A 26,647-nucleotide genomic window follows, 5' to 3' on the forward strand; every position below is an offset into this window, starting at 1 on the left:
TGAGCTGGCGAACAGCTTGCTGATTTGCTTTACAGCTATAGGATTGGGTGCAGCGCAAATGTCAAGTTGTAGGTAGAGAGAGTTGCCAGAATTAATTATGCAGCTCCAAAAATAGTTTGATCAATAATATTAACTGTTTACTTTGCACGTTGTCCAGCAATGGGGCAACTAGCATAGGCCTGCTGGTCTTTTGGTATGTACGCCTAACAATTGCTTGAAACTGATAATTTATTTATGAAGCTTGCATTTGCAATTTGTTGTTAAAGTGAATTATTAGTGTGGTGAAGACTCTCTTCGCTCTCTGAACTCCCGCCTGTGAAGAGAGCTTTTTTCTCTTGTTGAAATGTTTGCTGTTTTGTTCACTCCTTTAAAAGCATAGGCCCTGTGTGGTAAATCTAAATCTATCACTCTGTCCACGTACCGTTTCTTGCAACACGTTGACATTTCTGTTTCTGGTTTGATAGGCCTACGACACATTTAGCCAACCATTTCTTAGCCTGCTCTGAGTGGGTGTGATATTTATAGTGCACATGAACGTTCGCAAAACCAATGAGGTAGAAGTTCTGTTTATTTAATTCAATTTGTGGTTTCCTTTGTTCATATTTTCCGGATTAGGTCGTGGTTCCGTGTGTCTTTGTCTCTGTCATTTTTGTTGTGCGTAATAGGAGTGCGCACTCGTCTCAGTGCCCATAGAATGCTTTGGAGTCATAACATTGAGAAAGAGAAAATGATTGTTTCATCATGTATGCGTGGGGTTGAAATATCATAAAAAATAATTATGTCTGATTAAGATGAATGTAACAATGGGATGTGGGAATTGCCTTTTACATTGAAGAACCAGTTTATTGGTTGTAGTTGCTAATTGGGTAATTGTATGGTCCTGGGGGCCAAGTGCTTATATTATTTAGGCTACCTGTTTGAGCTCCTGTTAGACAGATTCCATTTGGTTTCTCAGAGGGAGGCTGTACAGTCTTGCCCTTTATCTGTGTCTGTTCAGATAGGACAAGTTAAGCCTGATACAGAGGCTATTTCTTTTGGGCTATGACCAGTGTATATTTGGTAAATCTACTTGTATATTTTGTATGATTTGGCTCTTTAACCATTGGCTCACTAAGACCTGTAAATAGGTTCATATTTTACAGTTACATAGTTTAATCAAAATGTGTTGTAGACAAAATATTGAAAAGGGCTGTCTGGTACCCTTTTTTTTTTACTTGACTTGAGACTTGAAAACTTGTGACTCGACTTGACTTGCTCTTAGAATGCACGACTTGGACTTGACTCGAGTCTTGACCCAATCTACTTGGGACTCGACTTGAGACTTGATACTTACTTGTGCCTTGAATAATAGTGACTTGGAGTATACTGTCATCTTATACTCTAGCTGTACAAAACATGTTCCTGTTATCTATCTGGGTTTCCTCATTTACATACACAAGACAGTTGTATATCAAAAATCAGGTGCATAAAGTTTCTGTTTCTGAAAGCCCATTGTATCCTCATACAAGTCTAACCTGGTCCCCCATCAGTTTTGTGCTAGTTTGACAATGACCATAAGAGCACAGATGTGAAACCAGGATAATGAGTGTAAATCTGTTACAGTATATTACTTTTCTAGGCAGGTTTCTTCATATGTAAAGGCATGCTAAGCTGTATCCCAAATGGCAACTATGTAGTGCACTTTATTTGACCAGGGCCCATAGGATTAAGGATGAGCTAGCCAACTGGGCCCTCTTGTGGAAACACCCATCTATCAACTACTGGTGGCCCATCCACCACTATATTGAAGATGGCAGGTTTGACCATGCATGATTATGTAATGATTAATAATGACTAACATAAACTATACAGGCTGCCATAGAGAGAGAGAGAGAGAGAGAGAGAGAGAGAGAGAGAGAGAGAGACCCCAGCTCTGCTTTTAAAAAGGAAGCTAAGGACAGGAAATAAAAAATTCATGAAGGTGTTTTCTCATCATGGGAGAGGTCAATGGACACACTGACAATACAATGTCACGTCATCATGGAAATGAATGAGTTCTGAGCTACTAATCTATTATGGATGGCTAGGGCTGCTGCTGGTTCAGGCTGTCATTTACTAAATAGACAAAGGCAGGCAGGGTCACTGCTACTTCGTACAACATTATGTAAAACGTGGCATGTCAGAGGTGTGTTCAAATACTGAAGTGGTACTTGATAGAGCTTGTATGTTGGAATGGAACCAATAGAAAAGCATTCAAAAGTGCAGACCTCGCCCACCTGGCAATCTAAAATAAATGCTATAACATTTTTGAAGATTTGAACCCGGGTCTGGATGCTGAGAGGAGTTAACTTCTGATGCTTTTATCTCATCTGTGCTTCTCAGGATTACAATACTGTAGTGTACTGGCCCTGACCACATTAAATGCACTGTGCTTTTAATTTAATAAGGAATGTGGGTTGTTCATTTTGGAGCAATGACAATATGCTTGATAGTGGCCTGGTGGTCTAAGCCGCTGCCTTCAGAATACATGTACCTGCGCGGCGTGGGTTTGAATCCGATCCACTGCTATTTACCACTCTCCTCTTACCTTTCTTGTCTTATCTAATACACTGTGGGACTGCCCCACTCTTTTAAGAAAAAATAAGATTATTATTGTCCCTAATGGCCTTTTTAATAACGTTTAATGTTGTGTCGTGCATTTCATACTTTAGGGAGAATAGTTATATAAAAAAAGTATTTATTTATAAACCTAGAGCTTCAGATAGAAGCTATAATATCAGTCTCATCAAGTTGATTTCCTTCTTCCCTGTTTTCCTGCCAATGGACTACGCAATTAATAGGAGAGTTTGCCCTCAAATGTTGTCCAATTCTTGGCCTTATTTGACTGGTGTAAATATGCTAAGTGGTGGGTATCACCGTTTCTTCTTCAATTGACTGCTTGCTCTCTCAGTTTACCCCAAGCCACTCTCCGGCTCTGTCGCAAAGGCACTCTATATAGGGCACTACTTTTGACCAAGGCCCATAGGGCATGGTCCGTGCTGGTCGGATGCTGGTCAGACCAGCATGGTTAAGCTTCACTGGACTTGCATTTATTGTAGTTGGGGATTAGGCGAACTATGGTGGAGCGATTTCTGCATAGTGCATCTTTAATCTGTAGTCTCTCCCAATGTGAGCCTAGATCTGTTTGTTTTGTTTCGTCAACTCCCATGATCCTTGTAATGCTGAACACTAGGCATAACATCAACCATAAACGATGCTTAACAGTACTAACATATCTGGGAGCAGGCTTTAGATAGACTACATGTTCAATTGTATTCAAAAGGCCCTCCCCTATTAGACAGGCAGAGAGAGAGAGGGTGTCACTCAATGCCCTTGTTTTGTTATTGTGTTAGCTATATGACTAGGCTGAAGGCTTCGCTGTTTCTCCCCCGCTGTACTGTCGCCTCATCTCTCTGTATTGACATGATGAGCCAAGTTCTTGTTTACAGTTCTGTGTGCTGTATTCCCTTTCAGCTAGGGTGTAGCATACTGCTCTATTTACAGTTCTGTGTGCTGTATTCCCTTTCAGCTAGGGTGTAGCATACTGCTCTATTTACAGTTCTGTGTGCTGTATTCCCTTTCAGCTAGGGTGTAGCATACTGCTCTATTTACAGTTCTGTGTGCTGTATTCCCTTTCAGCTAGGGTGTAGCATACTGCTCTATTTACAGTTCTGTGTGCTGTATTCCCTTTCAGCTAGGGAGTAGCATACTGCTCTATTTACAGTTCTGTGTGCTGTATTCCCTTTCAGCTAGGGTGTAGCATACTGCTCTATTTACAGTTCTGTGTGCTGTATTCCCTTTCAGCTAGTGTTTACCATACTGCTCTATTTACAGTTCTGTGTGCTGTATTCCCTTTCAGCTACGGTGTAGCATACTGCTCAATTTACAGTTCTGTGTGCTGTATTCCCTTTCAGCTAGTGTTTAGCATACTGCTCTATTTACAGTTCTGTGTGCTGTATTCCCTTTCAGCTAGTGTGTAGCATACTGCTCTATTTACAGTTCTGTGTGCTGTATTCCCTTTCAGCTAGGGTGTAGCATACTGCTCTATTTACAGTTCTGTGTGCTGTATTCCCTTTCAGCTAGTGTTTAGCATAGTGCTCTATTTACAGTTCTGTGTGCTGTATTCCCTTTCAGCTAGTGTGTAGCATACTGCTCTATTTACAGTTCTGTGTGCTGTATTCCCTTTCAGCTACGGTGTAGCATACTGCTCTATTTACAGTTCTGTGTGCTGTATTCCCTTTCAGCTAGTGTGTAGCATACTGCTCTATTTACAGTTCTGTGTGCTGTATTCCCTTTCAGCTACGGTGTAGCATACTGCTCTATTTACAGTCCTGTGTGCTGTATTCCCTTTCAGCTAGTGTGTAGCATACTGTTCTATTTACAGTTCTGTGTGCTGTATTCCCTTTCAGCTAGGGTGTAGCATACTGCTCTATTTACAGTTTTGTGTGCTGTATTCCCTTTCAGCTAGGGTGTAACATACTGCTCTATTTACAGTAATGTGTGCTGTATTCCCTTTCAGCTAGGGTGTAGCATACTGCTCTATTTACAGTTCTGTGTGCTGTATTCCCTTTCAGCTAGGGTGTAGCATACTGCTCTATTTACAGTTCTGTGTGCTGTATTCCCTTTCAGCTAGTGTTTAGCATACTGCTCTATTTACTGTTCTGTGTGCTGTATTCCTTTCAGCTAGGGTGTAGCATACTGCTCTATTTACAGTTCTGTGTGCTGTATTCCCTTTCAGCTAGGGTGTAGCATACTGCTCTATTTACAGTTCTGTATGCTGTATTCCCTTTCAGCTAGTGTTTAGCATACTGCTCTATTTACAGTTCTGTGTGCTCTATTCCCTTTCAGCTAGGGTGTAGCATACTGCTCTATTTACAGTTCTGTGTGCTCTATTCCCTTTCAGCTAGGGTGTAGCATACTGCTCTATTTACAGTTCTGTGTGCTGTATTCCCTTTCAGCTAGGGTGTAGCATACTGCTCTATTTACAGTTCTGTATGCTGTATTCCCTTTCAGCTAGTGTTTAGCATACTGCTCTATTTACAGTTCTGTGTGCTGTATTCCCTTTCAGCTAGTGTTTACCATACTGCTCTATTTACAGTTCTGTGTGCTGTATTCCCTTTCAGCTACGGTGTAGCATACTGCTCTATTTACAGTTCTGTGTGCTGTATTCCCTTTCAGCTAGTGTTTAGCATACTGCTCTATTTACAGTTCTGTGTGCTGTATTCCCTTTCAGCTAGTGTGTAGCATACTGCTCTATTTACAGTTCTGTGTGCTGTATTCCCTTTCAGCTAGGGTGTAGCATACTGCTCTATTTACAGTTCTGTGTGCTGTATTCCCTTTCAGCTAGGTTTAGCATACTGCTCTATTTACAGTTCTGTGTGCTGTATTCCCTTTCAGCTAGGTGTAGCATACTGCTCTATTTACAGTTCTGTGTGCTGTATTCCCTTTCAGCTACGGTGTAGCATACTGCTCTATTTACAGTTCTGTGTGCTGTATTCCCTTTCAGCTAGTGTGTAGCATACTGCTCTATTTACAGTTCTGTGTGCTGTATTCCCTTTCAGCTACGGTGTAGCATACTGCTCTATTTACAGTTCTGTGTGCTGTATTCCCTTTCAGCTAGTGTGTAGCATACTGTTCTATTTACAGTTCTGTGTGCTGTATTCCCTTTCAGCTAGGTGTAGCATACTGCTCTATTTACAGTTCTGTGTGCTGTATTCCCTTTCAGCTAGGGTGTAACATACTGCTCTATTTACAGTAATGTGTGCTGTATTCCCTTTCAGCTAGGGTGTAGCATACTGCTCTATTTACAGTTCTGTGTGCTGTATTCCCTTTCAGCTAGGTGTAGCATACTGCTCTATTTACAGTTCTGTGTGCTGTATTCCCTTTCAGCTAGTGTTTAGCATACTGCTCTATTTACTGTTCTGTGTGCTGTATTCCTTTCAGCTAGGGTGTAGCATACTGCTCTATTTACAGTTCTGTGTGCTGTATTCCCTTTCAGCTAGGGTGTAGCATACTGCTCTATTTACAGTTCTGTATGCTGTATTCCCTTTCAGCTAGTGTTTAGCATACTGCTCTATTTACAGTTCTGTGTGCTCTATTCCCTTTCAGCTAGGGTGTAGCATACTGCTCTATTTACAGTTCTGTGTGCTCTATTCCCTTTCAGCTAGGTGTAGCATACTGCTCTATTTACAGTTCTGTGTGCTGTATTCCCTTTCAGCTAGGGTGTAGCATACTGCTCTATTTACAGTTCTGTGTGCTGTATTCCCTTTCAGCTAGTGTTTAGCATACTGCTCTATTTACAGTTCTGTGTGCTGTATTCCCTTTCAGCTAGGTGTAGCATACTGCTCTATTTACAGTTCTGTGTGCTCTATTCCCTTTCAGCTAGGGTGTAGCATACTGCTCTATTTACAGTTCTGTGTGCTCTATTCCCTTTCAGCTAGGGTGTAGTTTACTGCTCTATTTACAGTTCTGTGTGCTGTATTCCCTTTCAGGGGTGTAGCATACTGCTCTATTTACAGTTCTGTGTGCTGTATTCCCATTCAGCTAGGTGTAGCATACTGCTCTATTTACAGTTCTGTGTGCTGTATTCCCTTTCAGCTAGGGTGTAGCATTTACAGTTCTGTGTGCTGTATTCCCTTTCAGCTAGGGTGTAGCATACTGCTCTATTTACAGTTCTGTGTGCTGTATTCCCTTTCAGCTAGGGTGTAGCATACTGCTCTATTTACAGTTCTGTGTGCTGTATTCCCTTTCAGCTAGGGTGTAGCATACTGCTCTATTTACAGTTATGTGTGCTGTATTCCCTTTCAGCTAGGGTGTAGCATACTGCTCCATTTACAGTTATGTGTGCTGTATTCCCTTTCAGCTAGGGTGTAGCATACTGCTCTATTTACAGTTCTGTGTGCTGTATTCCCTTTCAGCTAGGGTGTAGCATACTGCTCCATTTACAGTTCTGTGTGCTGTATTCCCTTTCAGCTAGGGTGTAGCATACTGCTCTATTTACAGTTCTGTGTGCTGTATTCCCTTTCAGCTAGGGTGTAGCATACTGCTCTATTTACAGTTCTGTGTGCTGTATTCCCTTTCAGCTAGGGTGTAGCATACTGTTCTATTTACAGTTCTGTGTGCTGTATTCCCTTTCAGCTAGGGTGTAGCATACTGCTCTATTTACAGTTCTGTGTGCTGTATTCCCTTTCAGCTAGTGTTTAGCATACTGCTCTATTTACAGTTCTGTGTGCTGTATTCCCTTTCAGCTAGTGTGTAGCATACTGCTCTATTTACAGTTCTGTGTGCTGTATTCCCTTTCAGCTAGTGTGTAGCATACTGCTCTATTTACAGTTCTGTGTGCTGTATTCCCTTTCAGCTAGGGTGTAGCATACTGCTCTATTTACAGTTCTGTGTGCTGTATTCCCTTTCAGCTAGGGTGTAGCATACTGTTCTATTTACAGTTCTGTGTGCTGTATTCCCTTTCAGCTAGGGTGTAGCATACTGCTCTATTTACAGTTCTGTGTGCTGTATTCCCTTTCAGCTAGTGTTTAGCATACTGCTCTATTTACAGTTCTGTGTGCTGTATTCCTTTCAGCTAGTGTGTAGCATACTGCTCTATTTACAGTTCTGTGTGCTGTATTCCCTTTCAGCTAGGGTGTAGCATACTGCTCTATTTACAGTTCTGTGTGCTGTATTCCCTTTCAGCTAGGTGTAGCATACTGCTCTATTTACAGTTCTGTGTGCTGTATTCCCTTTCAGCTAGGTGTAGCATACTGCTCTATTTACAGTTCTGTGTGCTGTATTCCCTTTCAGCTAGGTTAGCATACTGCTCTATTTACAGTTCTGTGTGCTGTATTCCCTTTCAGCTAGGTGTAGCATACTGCTCTATTTACAGTTCTGTGTGCTGTATTCCCTTTCAGCTAGGTGTAGCATACTGCTCTATTTACAGTTCTGTGTGCTGTATTCCCTTTCAGCTAGGGTGTAGCATACTGCTCTATTTACAGTTCTGTGTGCTGTATTCCCTTTCAGCTAGGGTGTAGCATACTGCTCTATTTACAGTTCTGTGTGCTGTATTCCCTTTCAGCTAGTGTTTACCATACTGCTCTATTTACAGTTCTGTGTGCTGTATTCCCTTTCAGCTACGGTGTAGCATACTGCTCTATTTACAGTTCTGTGTGCTGTATTCCCATTCAGCTAGGGTGTAGCATACTGCTCTATTTACAGTTCTGTGTGCTGTATTCCCTTTCAGCTAGTGTTTAGCATACTGCTCTATTTACTGTTCTGTGTGCTGTATTCCCTTTCAGCTAGGGTGTAGCATACTGCTCTATTTACAGTTCTGTGTGCTGTATTCCCTTTCAGCTAGGGTGTAGCATACTGCTCTATTTACAGTTCTGTATGCTGTATTCCCTTTCAGCTAGTGTTTAGCATACTGCTCTATTTACAGTTCTGTGTGCTCTATTCCCTTTCAGCTAGGGTGTAGCATACTGCTCTATTTACAGTTCTGTGTGCTCTATTCCCTTTCAGCTAGGGTGTAGCATACTGCTCTATTTACAGTTCTGTGTGCTGTATTCCCTTTCAGCTAGGGTGTAGCATACTGCTCTATTTACAGTTCTGTGTGCTGTATTCCCTTTCAGCTAGGGTGTAGCATACTGCTCTATTTACAGTTCTGTGTGCTGTATTCCCTTTCAGCTAGGGTGTAGCATACTGCTCTATTTACAGTTCTGTGTGCTGTATTCCCATTCAGCTAGGGTGTAGCATACTGCTCTATTTACAGTTCTGTGTGCTGTATTCCCTTTCAGCTAGGGTGTAGCATACTGCTCTATTTACAGTTCTGTGTGCTGTATTCCCTTTCAGCTAGTGTGTAGCATACTGCTCTATTTACAGTTCTGTGTGCTGTATTCCCTTTCAGCTAGGGTGTAGCATACTGCTCTATTTACAGTTCTGTGTGCTGTATTCCCTTTCAGCTAGTGTTTAGCATACTGCTCTATTTACAGTTCTGTGTGCTGTATTCCCTTTCAGCTAGTGTGTAGCATACTGCTCTATTTACAGTTCTGTGTGCTGTATTCCTTTCAGCTAGTGTGTAGCATACTGCTCTATTTACAGTTCTGTGTGCTGTATTCCCTTTCAGCTAGTGTGTAGCATACTGCTCTATTTACAGTTCTGTGTGCTGTATTCCCTTTCAGCTACGGTGTAGCATACTGCTCTATTTACAGTCCTGTGTGCTGTATTCCCTTTCAGCTAGTGTGTAGCATACTGTTCTATTTACAGTTCTGTGTGCTGTATTCCCTTTCAGCTAGGGTGTAGCATACTGCTCTATTTACAGTTTTGTGTGCTGTATTCCCTTTCAGCTAGGGTGTAACATACTGCTCTATTTACAGTAATGTGTGCTGTATTCCCTTTCAGCTAGGGTGTAGCATACTGCTCTATTTACAGTTCTGTGTGCTGTATTCCCTTTCAGCTAGGGTGTAGCATACTGCTCTATTTACAGTTCTGTGTGCTGTATTCCCTTTCAGCTAGTGTTTAGCATACTGCTCTATTTACTGTTCTGTGTGCTGTATTCCCTTTCAGCTAGGGTGTAGCATACTGCTCTATTTACAGTTCTGTGTGCTGTATTCCCTTTCAGCTAGGGTGTAGCATACTGCTCTATTTACAGTTCTGTATGCTGTATTCCCTTTCAGCTAGTGTTTAGCATACTGCTCTATTTACAGTTCTGTGTGCTCTATTCCCTTTCAGCTAGGGTGTAGCATACTGCTCTATTTACAGTTCTGTGTGCTCTATTCCCTTTCAGCTAGGGTGTAGCATACTGCTCTATTTACAGTTCTGTGTGCTCTATTCCCTTTCAGCTAGGGTGTAGTTTACTGCTCTATTTACAGTTCTGTGTGCTGTATTCCCTTTCAGCTAGGGTGTAGCATACTGCTCTATTTACAGTTCTGTGTGCTGTATTCCCATTCAGCTAGGGTGTAGCATACTGCTCTATTTACAGTTCTGTGTGCTGTATTCCCTTTCAGCTAGGGTGTAGCATACTGCTCTATTTACAGTTCTGTGTGCTGTATTCCCTTTCAGCTAGGGTGTAGCATACTGCTCTATTTACAGTTCTGTGTGCTGTATTCCCTTTCAGCTAGGGTGTAGCATACTGCTCTATTTACAGTTCTGTGTGCTGTATTCCCTTTCAGCTAGGGTGTAGCATACTGCTCTATTTACAGTTATGTGTGCTGTATTCCCTTTCAGCTAGGGTGTAGCATACTGCTCCATTTACAGTTCTATGTGCTGTATTCCCTTTCAGCTAGGGTGTAGCATACTGCTCTATTTACAGTTCTGTGTGCTGTATTCCCTTTCAGCTAGGGTGTAGCATACTGCTGTATTTACAGTTCTGTGTGCTGTATTCCCTTTCAGCAAGGGTGTAGCATACTGCTCTATTTACAGTTCTGTGTGCTGTATTCCCTTTCAGCTAGTGTTTAGCATACTGCTCTATTTACAATTCTGTGTGCTCTATTCCCTTTCAGCTAGGGTGTAGCATACTGCTCTATTTACAGTTCTGTGTGCTGTATTCCCTTTCAGCTAGTGTTTAGCATACTGCTCTATTTACTGTTCTGTGTGCTGTATTCCCTTTCAGCTAGGGTGTAGCATACTGCTCTATTTACAGTTCTGTGTGCTGTATTCCCTTTCAGCTAGGGTGTAGCATACTGCTCTATTTACAGTTCTGTATGCTGTATTCCCTTTCAGCTAGTGTTTAGCATACTGCTCTATTTACAGTTCTGTGTGCTCTATTCCCTTTCAGCTAGGGTGTAGCATACTGCTCTATTTACAGTTCTGTGTGCTCTATTCCCTTTCAGCTAGGGTGTAGCATACTGCTCTATTTACAGTTCTGTGTGCTCTATTCCCTTTCAGCTAGGGTGTAGTTTACTGCTCTATTTACAGTTCTGTGTGCTGTATTCCCTTTCAGCTAGGTGTAGCATACTGCTCTATTTACAGTTCTGTGTGCTGTATTCCCATTCAGCTAGGGTGTAGCATACTGCTCTATTTACAGTTCTGTGTGCTGTATTCCCTTTCAGCTAGGGTGTAGCATACTGCTCTATTTACAGTTCTGTGTGCTGTATTCCCTTTCAGCTAGGGTGTAGCATACTGCTCTATTTACAGTTCTGTGTGCTGTATTCCCTTTCAGCTAGGTGTAGCATACTGCTCTATTTACAGTTCTGTGTGCTGTATTCCCTTTCAGCTAGGTGTAGCATACTGCTCTATTTACAGTTATGTGTGCTGTATTCCCTTTCAGCTAGGGTGTAGCATACTGCTCCATTTACAGTTCTATGTGCTGTATTCCCTTTCAGCTAGGGTGTAGCATACTGCTCTATTTACAGTTCTGTGTGCTGTATTCCCTTTCAGCTAGGGTGTAGCATACTGCTGTATTTACAGTTCTGTGTGCTGTATTCCCTTTCAGCAAGGGTGTAGCATACTGCTCTATTTACAGTTCTGTGTGCTGTATTCCCTTTCAGCTAGTGTTTAGCATACTGCTCTATTTACAATTCTGTGTGCTCTATTCCCTTTCAGCTAGGGTGTAGCATACTGCTCTATTTACAGTTCTGTGTGCTGTATTCCCTTTCAGCTAGGGTGTAGCATACTGCTCTATTTACAGTTCTGTGTGCTGTATTCCCTTTCAGCTAGGGTGTAGCATACTGCTCTATTTACAGTTCTGTGTGCTGTATTCCCTTTCAGCTAGGGTGTAGCATACTGCTCCATTTACATTTCTGTGTGCTGTATTCCCTTTCAGCTAGGGTGTAGCATACTGCTCTATTTACAGTTCTGTGTGCTGTATTCCCTTTCAGCTAGGGTGTAGCATACTGCTCTATTTACAGTTCTGTGTGCTGTATTCCCTTTCAGCTAGGGTGTAGCATACTGTTCTATTTACAGTTCTGTGTGCTGTATTCCCTTTCAGCTAGGGTGTAGCATACTGCTCTATTTACAGTTCTGTGTGCTGTATTCCCTTTCAGCTAGTGTTTAGCATACTGCTCTATTTACAGTTCTGTGTGCTGTATTCCCTTTCAGCTAGTGTGTAGCATACTGCTCTATTTACAGTTATGTGTGCTGTATTCCCTTTCAGCTAGTGTGTAGCATACTGCTCTATTTACAGTTCTGTGTGCTGTATTCCCTTTCAGCTAGGGTGTAGCATACTGCTCTATTTACAGTTCTGTGTGCTGTATTCCCTTTCAGCTAGGGTGTAGCATACTGCTCTATTTACAGTTCTGTGTGCTGTATTCCCTTTCAGCTAGGGTGTAGCATACTGCTCTATTTACAGTTCTGTGTGCTGTATTCCCTTTCAGCTAGGGTGTAGCATACTGCTCTATTTACAGTTCTGTGTGCTGTATTCCCTTTCAGCTAGGGTGTAGCATACTGCTCTATTTACAGTTCTGTGTGCTGTATTCCCATTCAGCTAGGGTGTAGCATACTGCTCTATTTACAGTTCTGTGTGCTGTATTCCCTTTCAGCTAGGGTGTAGCATACTGCTCTATTTACAGTTCTGTGTGCTGTATTCCCTTTCAGCTAGGGTGTAGCATACTGCTCTATTTACAGTTCTGTGTGCTGTATTCCCTTTCAGCTAGTGTTTACCATACTGCTCTATTTACAGTTCTGTGTGCTGTATTCCCTTTCAGCTAGTGTTTAGCATACTGCTCTATTTACAGTTCTGTGTGCTGTATTCCCTTTCAGCTAGTGTTTAGCATACTGCTCTATTTACAGTTCTGTGTGCTGTATTCCCATTCAGCTAGGGTGTAGCATACTGCTCTATTTACAGTTCTGTGTGCTGTATTCCCTTTCAGCTAGTGTTTAGCATACTGCTCTATTTACTGTTCTGTGTGCTGTATTCCCTTTCAGCTAGGGTGTAGCATACTGCTCTATTTACAGTTCTGTGTGCTGTATTCCCTTTCAGCTAGGGTGTAGCATACTGCTCTATTTACAGTTCTGTGTGCTGTATTCCCTTTCAGCTAGGGTGTAGCATACTGCTCTATTTACAGTTCTGTGTGCTGTATTCCCTTTCAGCTAGGGTGTAGCATACTGTTCTATTTACAGTTCTGTGTGCTGTATTCCCTTTCAGCTAGGGTGTAGCATACTGCTCTATTTACAGTTCTGTGTGCTGTATTCCCTTTCAGCTAGTGTTTAGCATACTGCTCTATTTACAGTTCTGTGTGCTGTATTCCCTTTCAGCTAGTGTGTAGCATACTGCTCTATTTACAGTTCTGTGTGCTGTATTCCCTTTCAGCTAGGGTGTAGCATACTGCTCTATTTACAGTTCTGTGTGCTGTATTCCCTTTCAGCTAGGGTGTAGCATACTGCTCTATTTACAGTTCTGTGTGCTGTATTCCCTTTCAGCTAGGGTGTAGCATACTGCTCTATTTACAGTTCTGTGTGCTGTATTCCCTTTCAGCTAGGGTGTAGCATACTGCTCTATTTACAGTTCTGTGTGCTGTATTCCCTTTCAGCTAGGGTGTAGCATACTGCTCTATTTACAGTTATGTGTGCTGTATTCCCTTTCAGCTAGGGTGTAGCATACTGCTCCATTTACAGTTCTATGTGCTGTATTCCCTTTCAGCTAGGGTGTAGCATACTGCTCTATTTACAGTTCTGTGTGCTGTATTCCCTTTCAGCTAGGGTGTAGCATACTGCTCTATTTACAGTTCTGTGTGCTGTATTCCCTTTCAGCTAGGGTGTAGCATACTGCTCTATTTACAGTTCTGTGTGCTGTATTCCCTTTCAGCTAGTGTTTAGCATACTGCTCTATTTACAGTTCTGTGTGCTCTATTCCCTTTCAGCTAGGGTGTAGCATACTGCTCTATTTACAGTTCTCTGTGCTGTATTCCCTTTCAGCTAGGGTGTAGCATACTACTCTATTTACAGTTCTGTGTGCTGTATTCCCTTTCAGCTAGGGTGTAGCATACTGTTCTATTTACAGTTCTGTGTGCTGTATTCCCTTTCAGCTAGGGTGTAGCATACTGCTCTATTTACAGTTCTGTGTGCTGTATTCCCTTTCAGCTAGTGTTTAGCATACTGCTCTATTTACAGTTCCGTGTGCTGTATTCCCTTTCAGCTAGTGTGTAGCATACTGCTCTATTTACAGTTCTGTGTGCTGTATTCCCTTTCAGCTAGTGTGTAGCATACTGCTCTATTTACAGTTCTGTGTGCTGTATTCCCTTTCAGCTAGGATGTAGCATACTGCTCTATTTACAGTTCTGTGTGCTGTATTCCCTTTCAGCTAGGGTGTAGCATACTGCTCTATTTACAGTTCTGTGTGCTGTATTCCCTTTCAGCTAGGGTGTAGCATACTGCTCTATTTACAGTTCTCTGTGCTGTATTCCCTTTCAGCTAGGGTGTAGCATACTGCTCTATTTACAGTTCTGTGTGCTGTATTCCCTTTCAGCTAGGGTGTAGCATACTGCTCTATTTACAGTTCTGTGTGCTGTATTCCCTTTCAGCTAGTGTGTAGCATACTGCACAGTTCTCTCTGTGTTTGTGTGTGTTCCCTTTCAGCTAAGCTAGTGTGTGTGTGTGTTCATGGGTGTAGATGTAGCCTCGCACTCTCTTTTATAACCCTGTCAGAATGAGATGATGTGATGTGTAGCTACTGTGTGTGTATATTCTAACAGTGCCAGTTAAGAATGATTTATCCTTGGCCTTAAAGCTGAGATCTGCGATTGGCAAAACAGCACCACTGTCCACCAGAGGCACATTTGTTATTGCTTTGATGAAATGAGCATCCAGCATTGTGGTAAAAAGAAAATGGTGGTACATACTCTACTGTTCTATTGTGTGTTCAATGATTTTCAATGATGTCAGAGGGATTGTAACGGCGTTCTTCGTTTGTAGAAAGAGAGGACCGAAATGCAGCGTGGTGGTTACTCATGACTTTAATGAAAGATATAGCGATACATGAAATAACTATTGAATACAAAACAACAAACGGACCGTGAAACTTATTACAGCCTATCTGGTGAACACTACACAGAGACAGGAACAATCACCCACAAACTACAAAGTGAAACTCAGGCTACCTAAATACGGTTCCCAATCCGAGACAACGAGAATCACCTGACTCTGATTGAGAACCGCCTCAGGCAGCCAAGCCTAACTAGACACACCCCTAATCATTCACAATCCCAATGCCTACAAAAACCCCAATACGACAATACAATAAACCCCTGTCACACCCTGGCCTGAACAAATAATTAAAGAAAACACAAAATACTAAGACCAAGGCGTGACAGGGATAAAACAGTATTTGTTGAAATGGACGTGGCAGTTTCACCGCTCTGGATTCCAGCTTTAATTAATGAACATATTATCTGCCTCAGTACATGTGATATCCCCAGAGTAGGCTACTTACTGGGACCTTTATGTTACCTCTCAGTGTGTTTTTTAATTTTAATTTTTTTAAATTTCACCTTTATTTAACCAGGTAGGCTAGTTGAGAACAAGTTCTCATTTGCAACTGCGACCTGGCCAAGATAAAGCATAGCAGTGTGAACAGACAACACAGAGTTACACATGGAGTAAACAATTAACAAGTCAATAACACAGTAGAAAAAAAGGGGGAGTCTATATACAATGTGTGCAAAAGGCATGAGGTAGGCGAATAATTAAAATTTTGCAGATTAACACTGGAGTGATAAATGATCAGATGGTCATGTACAGGTAGAGATATTGGTGTGCAAAAGAGCAGAAAAGTAAATAAATAAAACAGTATGGGGATGAGGTAGGTGAAAATGGGTGGGCTATTTACCAATAGACTATGTACAGCTGCAGCGATCGGTTAGCTGCTCAGATAGCTGATGTTTGAAGTTGGTGAGGGAGATAAAGTCTCCAACTTCAGCGATTTTTGCAATTGTTCCAGTCACAGGCAGCAGAGTACTGGAACGAAAGGCGGCCGAATGAGGTGTTGGCTTTAGGGATGATCAATGAGATACACCTGCTGGAGCGCGTGCTACGGATGGGTGTTGCCATCGTTACCAGTGAACTGAGATAAGGCGGAGCTTTACCTAGCATGGACTTGTAGATGACCTGGAGCCAGTGGGTCTGGCGACGAATATGTAGCGAGGGCCAGCCGACTAGAGCATACAAGTCGCAGTGGTGGGTGGTATAAGGTGCTTTAGTGACAAAACTGATGGCACTGTGATAGACTGCATCCAGTTTGCTGAGTAGAGTGTTGGAAGCTATTTTGTAGATGACATCGCCGAAGTCGAGGATCGGTAGGATAGTCAGTTTTACTAGGGTAAGCTTGGCGGCGTGAGTGAAGGAGGCTTTGTTGCGGAATAGAAAGCCGACTCTTGATTTGATTTTCAATTGGAGATGTTTGATATGAGTCTGGAAGGAGAGTTTGCAGTCTAGCCAGACACCTAGGTACTTATAGATGTCCACATATTCAAGGTCGGAACCATCCAGGGTGGTGATGCTAGTCGGGCATGCGGGTGCAGGCAGCGATCGGTTGAAAAGCATGCATTTGGTTTTACTAGCGTTTAAGAGCAGTTGGAGGCCACGGAAGGAGTGTTGTATGGCATTGAAGCTCGTTTGAAGGTTAGATAGCACAGTGTCCAATGACGGGCCGAAAGTATATAGAATGGTGTCGTCTGCGTAGAGGTGGATCAGGGAATCGCCCGCAGCAAGAGCAACATCATTGATATATACAGAGAAAAGAGTCGGCCCGAGAATTGAACCCTGTGGCACCCCCATAGAGACTGCCAGAGGACCGGACAGCATGCCCTCCGATTTGACACACTGAACTCTGTCTGCAAAGTAATTGGTGAACCAGGCAAGGCAGTCATCCGAAAAACCGAGGCTACTGAGTCTGCCAATAAGAATATGGTGATTGACAGAGTCGAATGCCTTGGCAAGGTCGATGAAGACGGCTGCACAGTACTGTCTTTTATCGATGGCGGTTATGATATCGTTTAGTACCTTGAGTGTGGCTGAGGTGCACCCGTGACCGGCTCGGAAACCAGATTGCACAGCGGAGAAGGTACGGTGGGATTCGAGATGGTCAGTGACCTGTTTGTTGACTTGGCTTTCAAAGACCTTAGATAGGCAGGGCAGGATGGATATAGGTCTGTAACAGTTTGGTTCCAGGGTGTCTCCCCCTTTGAAGAGGGGGATGACTGCGGCAGCTTTCCAATCCTTGGGAATCTCGGACGATATGAAAGAGAGGTTGAACAGGCTGGTAATAGGGGTTGCGACAATGGCGGCGGATAGTTTCAGAAATAGAGGGTCCAGATTGTCAAGCCCAGCTGATTTGTACGGGTCCAGGTTTTGGAGCTCTTTCAGAACATCTGCTATCTGGATTTGGGTAAAGGAGAACCTGGAGAGGCTTGGGCGAGGAGCTGCGGGGGGCGGAGCTGTTGGCCGAGGTTGGAGAAGCCAGGCGGAAGGCATGGCCAGCCGTTGAGAAATGCTTATTGAAGTTTTCGATAATCATGGATTTATCGGTGGTGACCGTGTTACCTAGCCTCAGTGCAGTGGGCAGCTGGGAGGAGGTGCTCTTGTTCTCCATGGACTTCACAGTGTCCCAGAACTTTTGGAGTTGGAGCTACAGGATGCAAACTTCTGCCTGAAGAAGCTGGCCTTAGCTTTCCTGACTGACTGCGTGTATTGGATCCTGACTTCCCTGAACAGTTGCATATCACGGGGACTATTCGATGCTATTGCAGTCCGCCACAGGATGTTTTTGTGCTGGTCGAGGGCAGTCAGGTCTGGAGTGAACCAAGGGCTGTATCTGTTCTTGGTTCTGCATTTTTTGAACGGAGCATGCTTATCTAAAATGGAGAGGAAGTTACTTTTAAAGAATGACCAGGCATCCTCAACTGACGGGATGAGGTCAATGTCCTTCCAGGATACCCGGGCCAGGTCGATTAGGAAGGCCTGCTCACAGAAGTGTTTTAGGGAGCGTTTGACAATGATGAGGGGTGGTCGTTTGACTGCGGCTCCGTAGCGGATATAGGCAATGAGGCAGTGATCGCTGAGATCCTGGTTGAAGACAGCGGAGGTGTATTTGGAGGGCCAGTTGGTCAGGATGACGTCTATGAGGGTGCCCTTGTTTACAGAGTTAGGGTTGTACCTGGTGGGTTCCTTGATGATTTGTGTGAGATTGAGGGCATCTAGCTTAGATTGTAGGACTGCCGGGGTGTTAAGCATATCCCAGTTTAGGTCACCTAACAGAACAAACTCTGAAGCTAGATGGGGGGCGATCCATTCACAAATGGTGTCCAGGGCACAGCTGGGAGCTGAGGGGGGTCGGTAGCAGGCGGCAACAGTGAGAGACTTATTTCTGGAGAGAGTAATTTTCAAAATTAGTAGTTCGAACTGTTTGGGTATGGACCTGGAAAGTATGACATTACTTTGCAGGCTATCTCTGCAGTGGACTGCAACTCCTCCTCCTTTGGCAGTTCTATCTTGACGGAAGATGTTATAGTTGGGTATGGAAATCTCTGAATTTTTGGTGGCCTTCCTGAGCCAGGATTCAGACACGGCAAGGACATCAGGGTTAGCAGAGTGTGCTAAAGCAGTGAGTAAAACAAACTTAGGGAGGAGGCTTCTGATGTTGACATGCATGAAACCAAGGCTTTTTCGATCACAGAAGTCAACAAATGAGGGTGCCTGGGGACATGCAGGGCCTGGGTTTACCTCCACATCACCCGCGGAACAGAGAAGGAGTAGTAGGAGGGTGCGGCTAAAGGCTATCAAAACTGGTCGCCTAGTGCGTTGGGGACAGAGAATAAGAGGAGCAGGTTTCTGGGCATGCTAGAATATATTCAGGGCATAATGCGCAGACAGGGGTATGGTGGGATGCGGGTACAGCGGAGGTAAGCCCAGGCCCCGGGTGATGATGAGAGAGATTGTATCTCTGGACATGCTGGTTGTAATGGGTGAGGTCACCGCATGTGTGGGAGGTGGGACAAAGGAGTTATCAGGGGTATGAAGAGTGGAACTAAGGGGTCCATTGTGAACTAAAACAATGATAACTAACCTGAACAACAGTATACAAGGCATATTGACATTTGAGAGAGACATACAGCGAGGCATACAGTAATCACAGGTGTTGAATTGGGAAAGCTAGCTAAAACAGTAGGTTAGACAACAACAGCTAATCAGCTGGCACGACAACAGCAGGTAAAATGGCGTTGACTAGGCAACGGGGCCAACAGATAAAACAAACAAGCAGAATGGAGTACCGTGATTAATGGACAGTCCAGCGTGCATCAGCTATGTGGCCAAGAGATCAGTGTCCAGGGGGCAGCGGTGGATGGGGCAGGGAAGCTGGACTGGCGAGTGTTATCCAGGTTTAAAAAAACTAACAATGACTAAATAGCTTGTAGCTAGTTAGCTGGTTAGCTTCTGGAGGTTCTTGAGTGTGTTCTAAAATTTTTAAAATAATAGCGATTCCGTGTCACATTGGGTGAGGCAGGTTTCTGGAAGGTATAAACAAATTAAAAATCAAAAAGAGATAGAAAGTAAATATGGGTGTTTGGGACGCGGCGATGCAGACGGTTAGCAGGCCTGTGCTAGCAAGCTAACAGTTCGTAGATAGCTAGATAGCTAGTTGTGAAGATCCAGCCGAAAAATTTTCCATTTGCGGTGGGAATCCGGGGAAGAATCCGGGGATGAAAAAATAAATAGGTCCGTTATGCTCTGGTTAGAGTCGCGTTGTTCGAACTGGCGAGAGCTTTCCGGGCTGAAGGTTAAGCTGATGACCGGTTAGCTGAAGACCGCTAGCATGGCTAGTGGTTAGCTGGCTAGCTTCAGTTGAGCTTCAGTTGAGGGGTTCCGGTTCCGAAGTAAATATAAATATAAATACTTTAGGAAAAATAGCTACATTGGGTGAGGCGGGTTGCAGGAGAGTATTTGGAAGCTTAGGTTTAGCAAAAAGTTTTTAAAGAGATATGCGAAGAAAAATATGTAAAAAACGAAAAAGATATATACAGGGGACACGACACGACAGGACTTACTGCTACGCCATCTTGGAAATGGTATCCATGTTACTTAATAACATGGAATGCATTAGATGGTCTCTAAGCTTTGACCTATTAATAAAGACTAACTTTTCCTCTCTCTCCTCTTCAGGTGGTGCTTGTCTTTGCCCTCAGCATCGGAGCCCTTGTAATATACTTCATAGATTCCTCTGAGTAAGTATTATTTTTTTGCAACACATTACAGCTGTAACCTACAGTGTATTGTGCTTTTTGTTATGTTAATATACTGGACACTATTGCACTGTGACAACAGAGCTCTACTAAACAATGGGATGGTCTTTTTGTCAATGGGATCCAAATCTAATCTGGCAAATGATGTGGTACAGGTGGACTAATTTGGTTATAACCTGATTTATAGAGAAGCTGTAATAATATGTATTTTACCAGGTAAGTTGACTGAGAACACATTCTCATTTACAGCAACAACCTGGGGAATAGTTACAGGGGAGAGGAGGGGGATGAACAAACCAATTGCAAACTGGGGATGATTAGGTGACCGTGATGGTATGAGGGCCAGATTGGGAATTTAGCCAGGACACCAGGGTTAACACCCCTACTCTTACGATAAGTGCCATGGGATCTTTAGTGACCACAGAGAGTCAGGACACCCGTTTAACATCCCATCCAAAAGACGGCACCCTACACAGGGCAATGTCCCCAACCACAGCCCTGGAACAATGGGGTATTTTTTTAGACCAGAGGAAAGAGTGCCTCCTACGGCCCTCCAACACCACTTCCAGCAGCATCTGGTCTCTCATCCAGGGACCGACCAGGACCAACCCTGCTTAGCTTCAGAAGCAAGCCAGCAGTGGGATGGTGGAATCCAAGATGGCGTAGCAGTCGGACGTCTTGTCGTGTCGTGTCCCGTGTCCCTTGTCCCTGTTTTTTTACATTTTTTCTTCGCATATCTTTTAAAACATTTTGCTAAACCTCAACTTCGAAATACTCTCCTGCAACCCGCCTCACCCAATGTAGGCGCGGAACTGCTTTTTTTTCTAAAGTACTTATATTTACTTCGGATCCGGAACCCCTCAACTGAAGCTAGCCAGCTAACTACCAGCAAACCATTGCTAGCGGTCATCAGCTAACTGGTCATCAGCCAACCTTTAGCTCGGAAAGCTCTCGCCAGTTCGAACAACGCGACTCTAACCAGAGCATAACGGACCTATTATTTTTTTATTTTTTTATCCCCGGATTCCCACCGCAAACAGAACATTTTCAGCTGGATCTTCACAACTAGCTAACCGCAACCCCGGATGATTACTCCTGGCTAGCGTTTCCATCCACTTAGCTTGAAGCTAGCCCAGCCAGAGCTCCTGTGCTACCACCGAAGCATACTCCTGGGCTACAATATCCGGACCCACGACCGGTCTATCGATGTCACCGCATGAAGAGGCATAAACAGACTCACCCCATCGCGACGTCCCCCAAAGACTAACTTTCTAGCCCTTGCTATCTGCTTGCTTGCTAATTCGGCCTGCTAACTGTTAGCTTGTTAGCACAGGCCTGCTAACTGTCTGAATCGCCGCGTCCCCAGCCAGCCCAACCACTCACTGGACCCATATTTACTTTCAATCTTTTTTCGATTTTTAATTTGATTATACCTTCCGGTAACCTGCCTCACCCAATGTGATACGGAATCGCTATTATTTTAAATTTTTAGAACACATTCAAGAACCTCCAGAAGCTAACCAGCTAACTAGCTACAAGCTATTTATTCATTGTTAGCCACTGCTAGCGGCTTTACCTTCTGCACAGCCAGCCAGTTTTTTTACCTGGATAATACTCGCCAGTCCCATCCACCGCTGCCCCCTGGACACTGATCACTTGGCTACATAGCTGATGCATGCTGGACTGTCCATTAATCACGGTACTCCATTCTGCTTGTTTATGTTTTATCTGTCGGCCCCAGCCGCACTCAGGCTCTGTATGTAGTTAATCCGACCCTCCCTGCCTAGCCAACGCCATTTTACCTGCTGTTGTTGTGCTAGCTGATTAGCTGTTGTTGTCTCACCTACTGTTTAGCTAGCTCTCCCAATTCAACACCTGTGATTACTGTAAGCCTCGCTGTATGTCTCTCTCAAATGTCAATATGCCTTGTATACTGTTGTTCAGGTTAGTTATCATTGTTTTAGTTTACAATGGAGCCCCTAGTTCCACTCTTCATACCCCTGATACCTCCTTTGTCCCACCTCCCACACATGCGGTGACCTCACCCATTACAACCAGCATGTCCAGAGATACAATCTCTCTCATCATCACCCAGTGCCTGGGCTTACCTCCGCTGTACCCACACCCCACCATACCCCTGTCTGCGCATTATGCCCTGAATATATTCTACCATGCCCAGAAATCTGCTCCTTTTACTCTCTGTCCCCAACGCTCTAGGCGACCAGTTTTGATAGCCTTTAGCCGCACCCTCATACTACTCCTCCTCTGTTCCGCGGGTGATGTGGAGGTAAACCCAGGCCCTGCATGTCCCCAGGCACCCTCATTTGTTGACTTCTGTGATCGAAAAAGCCTTGGTTTCATGCATGTCAACATCAGAAGCCTCCTCCCTAAGTTTGTTTTACTCACTGCTTTAGCACACTCTGCTAACCCTGATGTCCTTGCCGTGTCTGAATCCTGGCTCAGGAAGGCCACCAAAAATTCTGAGATTTCCATACCCAACTATAACATTTTCCGTCAAGATAGAACCGCCAAAGGGGGAGGAGTTGCAGTCTACTGCAGAGATTGCCTGCAAAGTAATGTCATACTTTCCAGGTCCATAGCCAAACACTTCGAACTACTAATTTTAAAAATTACTCTCTCCAGAAATAAGTCTCTCACTGTTGCCGCCTGCTACCGACCCCGCTCAGCTCCCAGCTGTGCCCTGGACACCATTTGTGAATTGATCGCCCCCCATCTAGCTTCAGAGTTTGTTCTGTTAGGTGACCTAAACTGGGATATGCTTAACACCCCGGCAGTCCTACAATCTAAGCTAGATGCCCTCAATCTCACACAAATCATCAAGGAACCCACCAGGTACAACCCTAAATCTGTAAACAAGGGCACCCTCATAGATGTCATCCTGACCAACTGGCCCTCCAAATACACCTCCGCTGTCTTCATCCAGGATCTCAGCGATCACTGCCTCATTGCCTGTATCCGCTACGGAGCCGCAGTCAAACGACCACCCCTCATCACTGTCAAACGCTCCCTAAAACACTTCTGTGAGCAGGCCTTTCTAATCGACCTGGCCCGGGTATCCTGGAAGGACATTGACCTCATCCCGTCAGTTGAGGATGCCTGGTCATTCTTTAAAAGTAACTTCCTCACCATTTTAGATAAGCATGCTCCGTTCAAAAAATGCAGAACTAAGAACAGATATAGCCCTTGGTTCACTCCAGACCTGACTGCCCTCGACCAGCACAAAAACATCCTGTGGCGGACTGCAATACGATCGAACAGTCCCCGCGATTTGCAACTGTTCAGGGAAGTCAGGAGCCAATACAAGCTGTCAGTCAGGAAAGCTAAGGCCAGCTTCTTCAGGCAGAAGTTTGCATCCTGTAGCTCCAACTCCAAAAAGTTCTGGGACACTGTGAAGTCCATGGAGAACAAGAGCACATCCTCCCAGCTGCCCACTGCACTGAGGCTAGGTAACACGGTCACCACTGATAAACCCATGATTATCGAAAACTTCAACAAGCATTTCTCAACGGCCGGCCATGCCTTCTGCCTGGCTATTCCAACCTCAGCCAACAGCTCCGCCCCCCCTGCAGCTACTCGCCCAAGCCTCTCCAGGTTCTCCTTTACCCAAATCCAGATAGCAGATGTTCTGAAAGAGCTGCAAAACCTGGACCCGTACAAATCAGCTGGGCTTGACAATCTGGACCCTCTATTTCTGAAACTATCCGCCGCCATTGTCGCAACCCCTATTACCAGCCTGTTCAACCTCTCTTTCATATCGTCCGAGATCCCCAAGGATTGGAAAGCTGCCGCAGTCATCCCCCTCTTCAAAGGGGGAGACACCCTGGACCCAAACTGTTACAGACCCATATACATCCTGCCCTGCCTATCTAAGGTCTTCGAAAGCCAAGTCAACAAACAGGTCACTGACCATCTCGAATCCCACCGTACCTTCTCCGCTGTGCAATCTGGTTTCCGAGCCGGTCACGGGTACACCTCAGCCACACTCAAGGTACTAAACGATATCATAACCGCTGTTACGAATCCCTTTTGGTCCGACAGTCTAGGGGGGATGGTAATGAGACCCGTAACATAACTCATGCAAATTATTATTGTGACAAAGTAAAAGTGTGCACGAAATAACCACGACAACAGAAATCTACCGTCAAACTCTAGGTTTATTTATAAACACACGGTAATGGGGGGAGCAGGAAAAGGGGCTGAGCTGGACCCAAGGAAAGAAACAATAAGTATTCAAAAACACCGCTAAGCTAGACTAGCCTACTTTAACAACAGCTAACTAACTAACCAAAAATACAGTGGGTGGTCCGCCCAGTTCTAACTAGTGTATTTAACAAAGTTCACCTACGGGTAGTGTATGCCCATTGGCGACTTGTCTTGGTTTCCCCCTTTTCCCACCAGCAACACACAAACACCATAACCAAAAACAATACTCACAGGTGATGACAAAGTGCTATGGAGGTGCTTTAAACAAAAGAGAGGTTAAGACACAAAGCGAGAGTGAAACACAGAGACCTACAGACATGGCATTTACAGAGAGATTGAGCTAGAGATTGAGCTAGAGATTGCTCCAGAGCAAACAAATGATGGGGTTTTTAAACCATGGGGAAGGAACTGTGATAGGGTAGGAAATAGGAGGAGGTGTGTCTTCTGATTGATGATTGATTGTTGACTGATTGGGGAGTGATGATTTTCACCTGTGAGGGGAGAAGGAGAGAAAAGAAACACACACACAGGATACACACACACAGGATAACTGTATCCGTAACAACCGCCATCGATAAAAGACAGTACTGTGCAGCCGTCTTCATCGACCTTGCCAAGGCCTTCGACTCTGTCAATCACCATATTCTTATCGGCAGACTCAGTAGCCTCGGTTTTTCGGATGACTGCCTTGCCTGGTTCACCAATTACTTTGCAGACAGAGTTCAGTGTGTCAAATCGGAGGGCATGCTGTCCGGTCCTCTGGCAGTCTCTATGGGGGTGCCACAGGGTTCAATTCTCGGGCCGACTCTTTTCTCTGTATATATCAATGATGTTGCTCTTGCTGCGGGCGATTCCCTGATCCACCTCTACGCAGACGTTCTGGCCCGTCCTTGGACACTGTGCTATCTAACCTCCAAACGAGGTTCAATGCCATACAACACTCCTTCCGTGGCCTCCAACTGCTCTTAAACGCTAGTAAAACCAAATGCATGCTTTTCAACCGTTCGCTGCCTGCACCCGCACGCCTGACCAGCATCACCACCCTGGATGGCTCCGACCTTGAATATGTGGACATCTATAAGTACCTAGGTGTCTGGCTAGACTGTAAACTCTCCTTCCAGACTCATATCAAACATCTCCAATCGAAAATCAAATCAAGAGTCGGCTTTCTATTCCGCAACAAAGCCTCCTTCACTCACGCCGCCAAACTTACCCTAGTAAAACTGACTATCCTACCGATCCTCGACTTCGGCGATGTCATCTACAAAATTGCTTCCAACACTCTACTCAGCAAACTGGATGCAGTTTATCACAGTGCCATCCGTTTTGTCACTAAAGCACCTTATTCCACCCACCACTGCGACCTGTATGCTCTAGTCGGCTGGCCCTCGCTACATATTCGTCGCCAGACCCACTGGCTCCAGGTCATCTACAAGTCCATGCTAGGTAAAGCTCCGCCTTATCTCAGTTCACTGGTCACGATGGCAACACCAACCCGTAACACGCGCTCCAGCAGGTGTATCTCACTGATCATCCCTAAAGCCAACACCTCATTTGGCCGCCTTTCGTTCCAGTTCTCTGCTGCCTGTGACTGGAACGAATTGCAAAAATCGCTGAAGTTGGAGACTTTTATCTCCCTCACCAACTTCAAACATCTGCTATCTGAGCAGCTAACCGATCGCTGCCGCTGTACATAGTCTATCGGTAAATAGCCCACCCATTTTTACCTACCTCATCCCCATACTGTTTTTATTTATTTTATTTTATGCTCTTTTGCACACCAATATCTCTACCTGTACATGACCATCTGATCATTTATCACTCCAGTGTTAATCTGCAAAATTTTAATTATTCGCCTACCTCCTCATGCCTTTTGCACACAATGTATATAGACTCTCTTTTTCTCTACTGTATTATTGACTTGTTAATTGTGTACTCCATGTGTAACTCTGTGTTGTTTATTCACACTGCTATGCTTTATCTTGGCCAGGTCGCAGTTTCAAATGAGAACTTGTTCTCAACTAGCCTACCTGGTTAAATATAGGTGAAATAAAAAAATAAAATAAAAAAATGCTGCTGGCACTGAAATTTGTTATCTGAAACCAAATATATGCTCCTTACACATATTTAAACATTTCTGATGGTCTGCAAAGTGGATAATACAACTGTAACTGTAGATGTGGCAGATTGTGGTAGTTATGGTTGGTTTCCTGTACATTCAAAATCACGTATACACTAAAAAATGAGGGTAC

The 26,647-nt window shown here is 44.1% G+C and overlaps 1 protein-coding gene across 1 annotated transcript in view; it reads left to right on the forward strand.

Annotated features, from left to right (window-relative positions):
• Positions 1–26,647, forward strand: part of LOC115113835 (calcium-activated potassium channel subunit alpha-1a) — a 253,005-nt gene that overhangs the window by 100,406 nt on the left and 125,952 nt on the right. Inside the window, exon 3 of the mRNA XM_065012674.1 lies at positions 20,092–20,153. Within this exon, the coding sequence (XP_064868746.1) occupies positions 20,092–20,153 (62 nt within the window). The remainder of the gene's footprint in view (positions 1–20,091; positions 20,154–26,647) is intronic.

The sequence above is a fragment of the Oncorhynchus nerka genome, linkage group LG28 (genome assembly GCF_034236695.1).
Source record: "Oncorhynchus nerka isolate Pitt River linkage group LG28, Oner_Uvic_2.0, whole genome shotgun sequence".
Lineage (NCBI taxonomy): Eukaryota > Metazoa > Chordata > Actinopteri > Salmoniformes > Salmonidae > Oncorhynchus > Oncorhynchus nerka.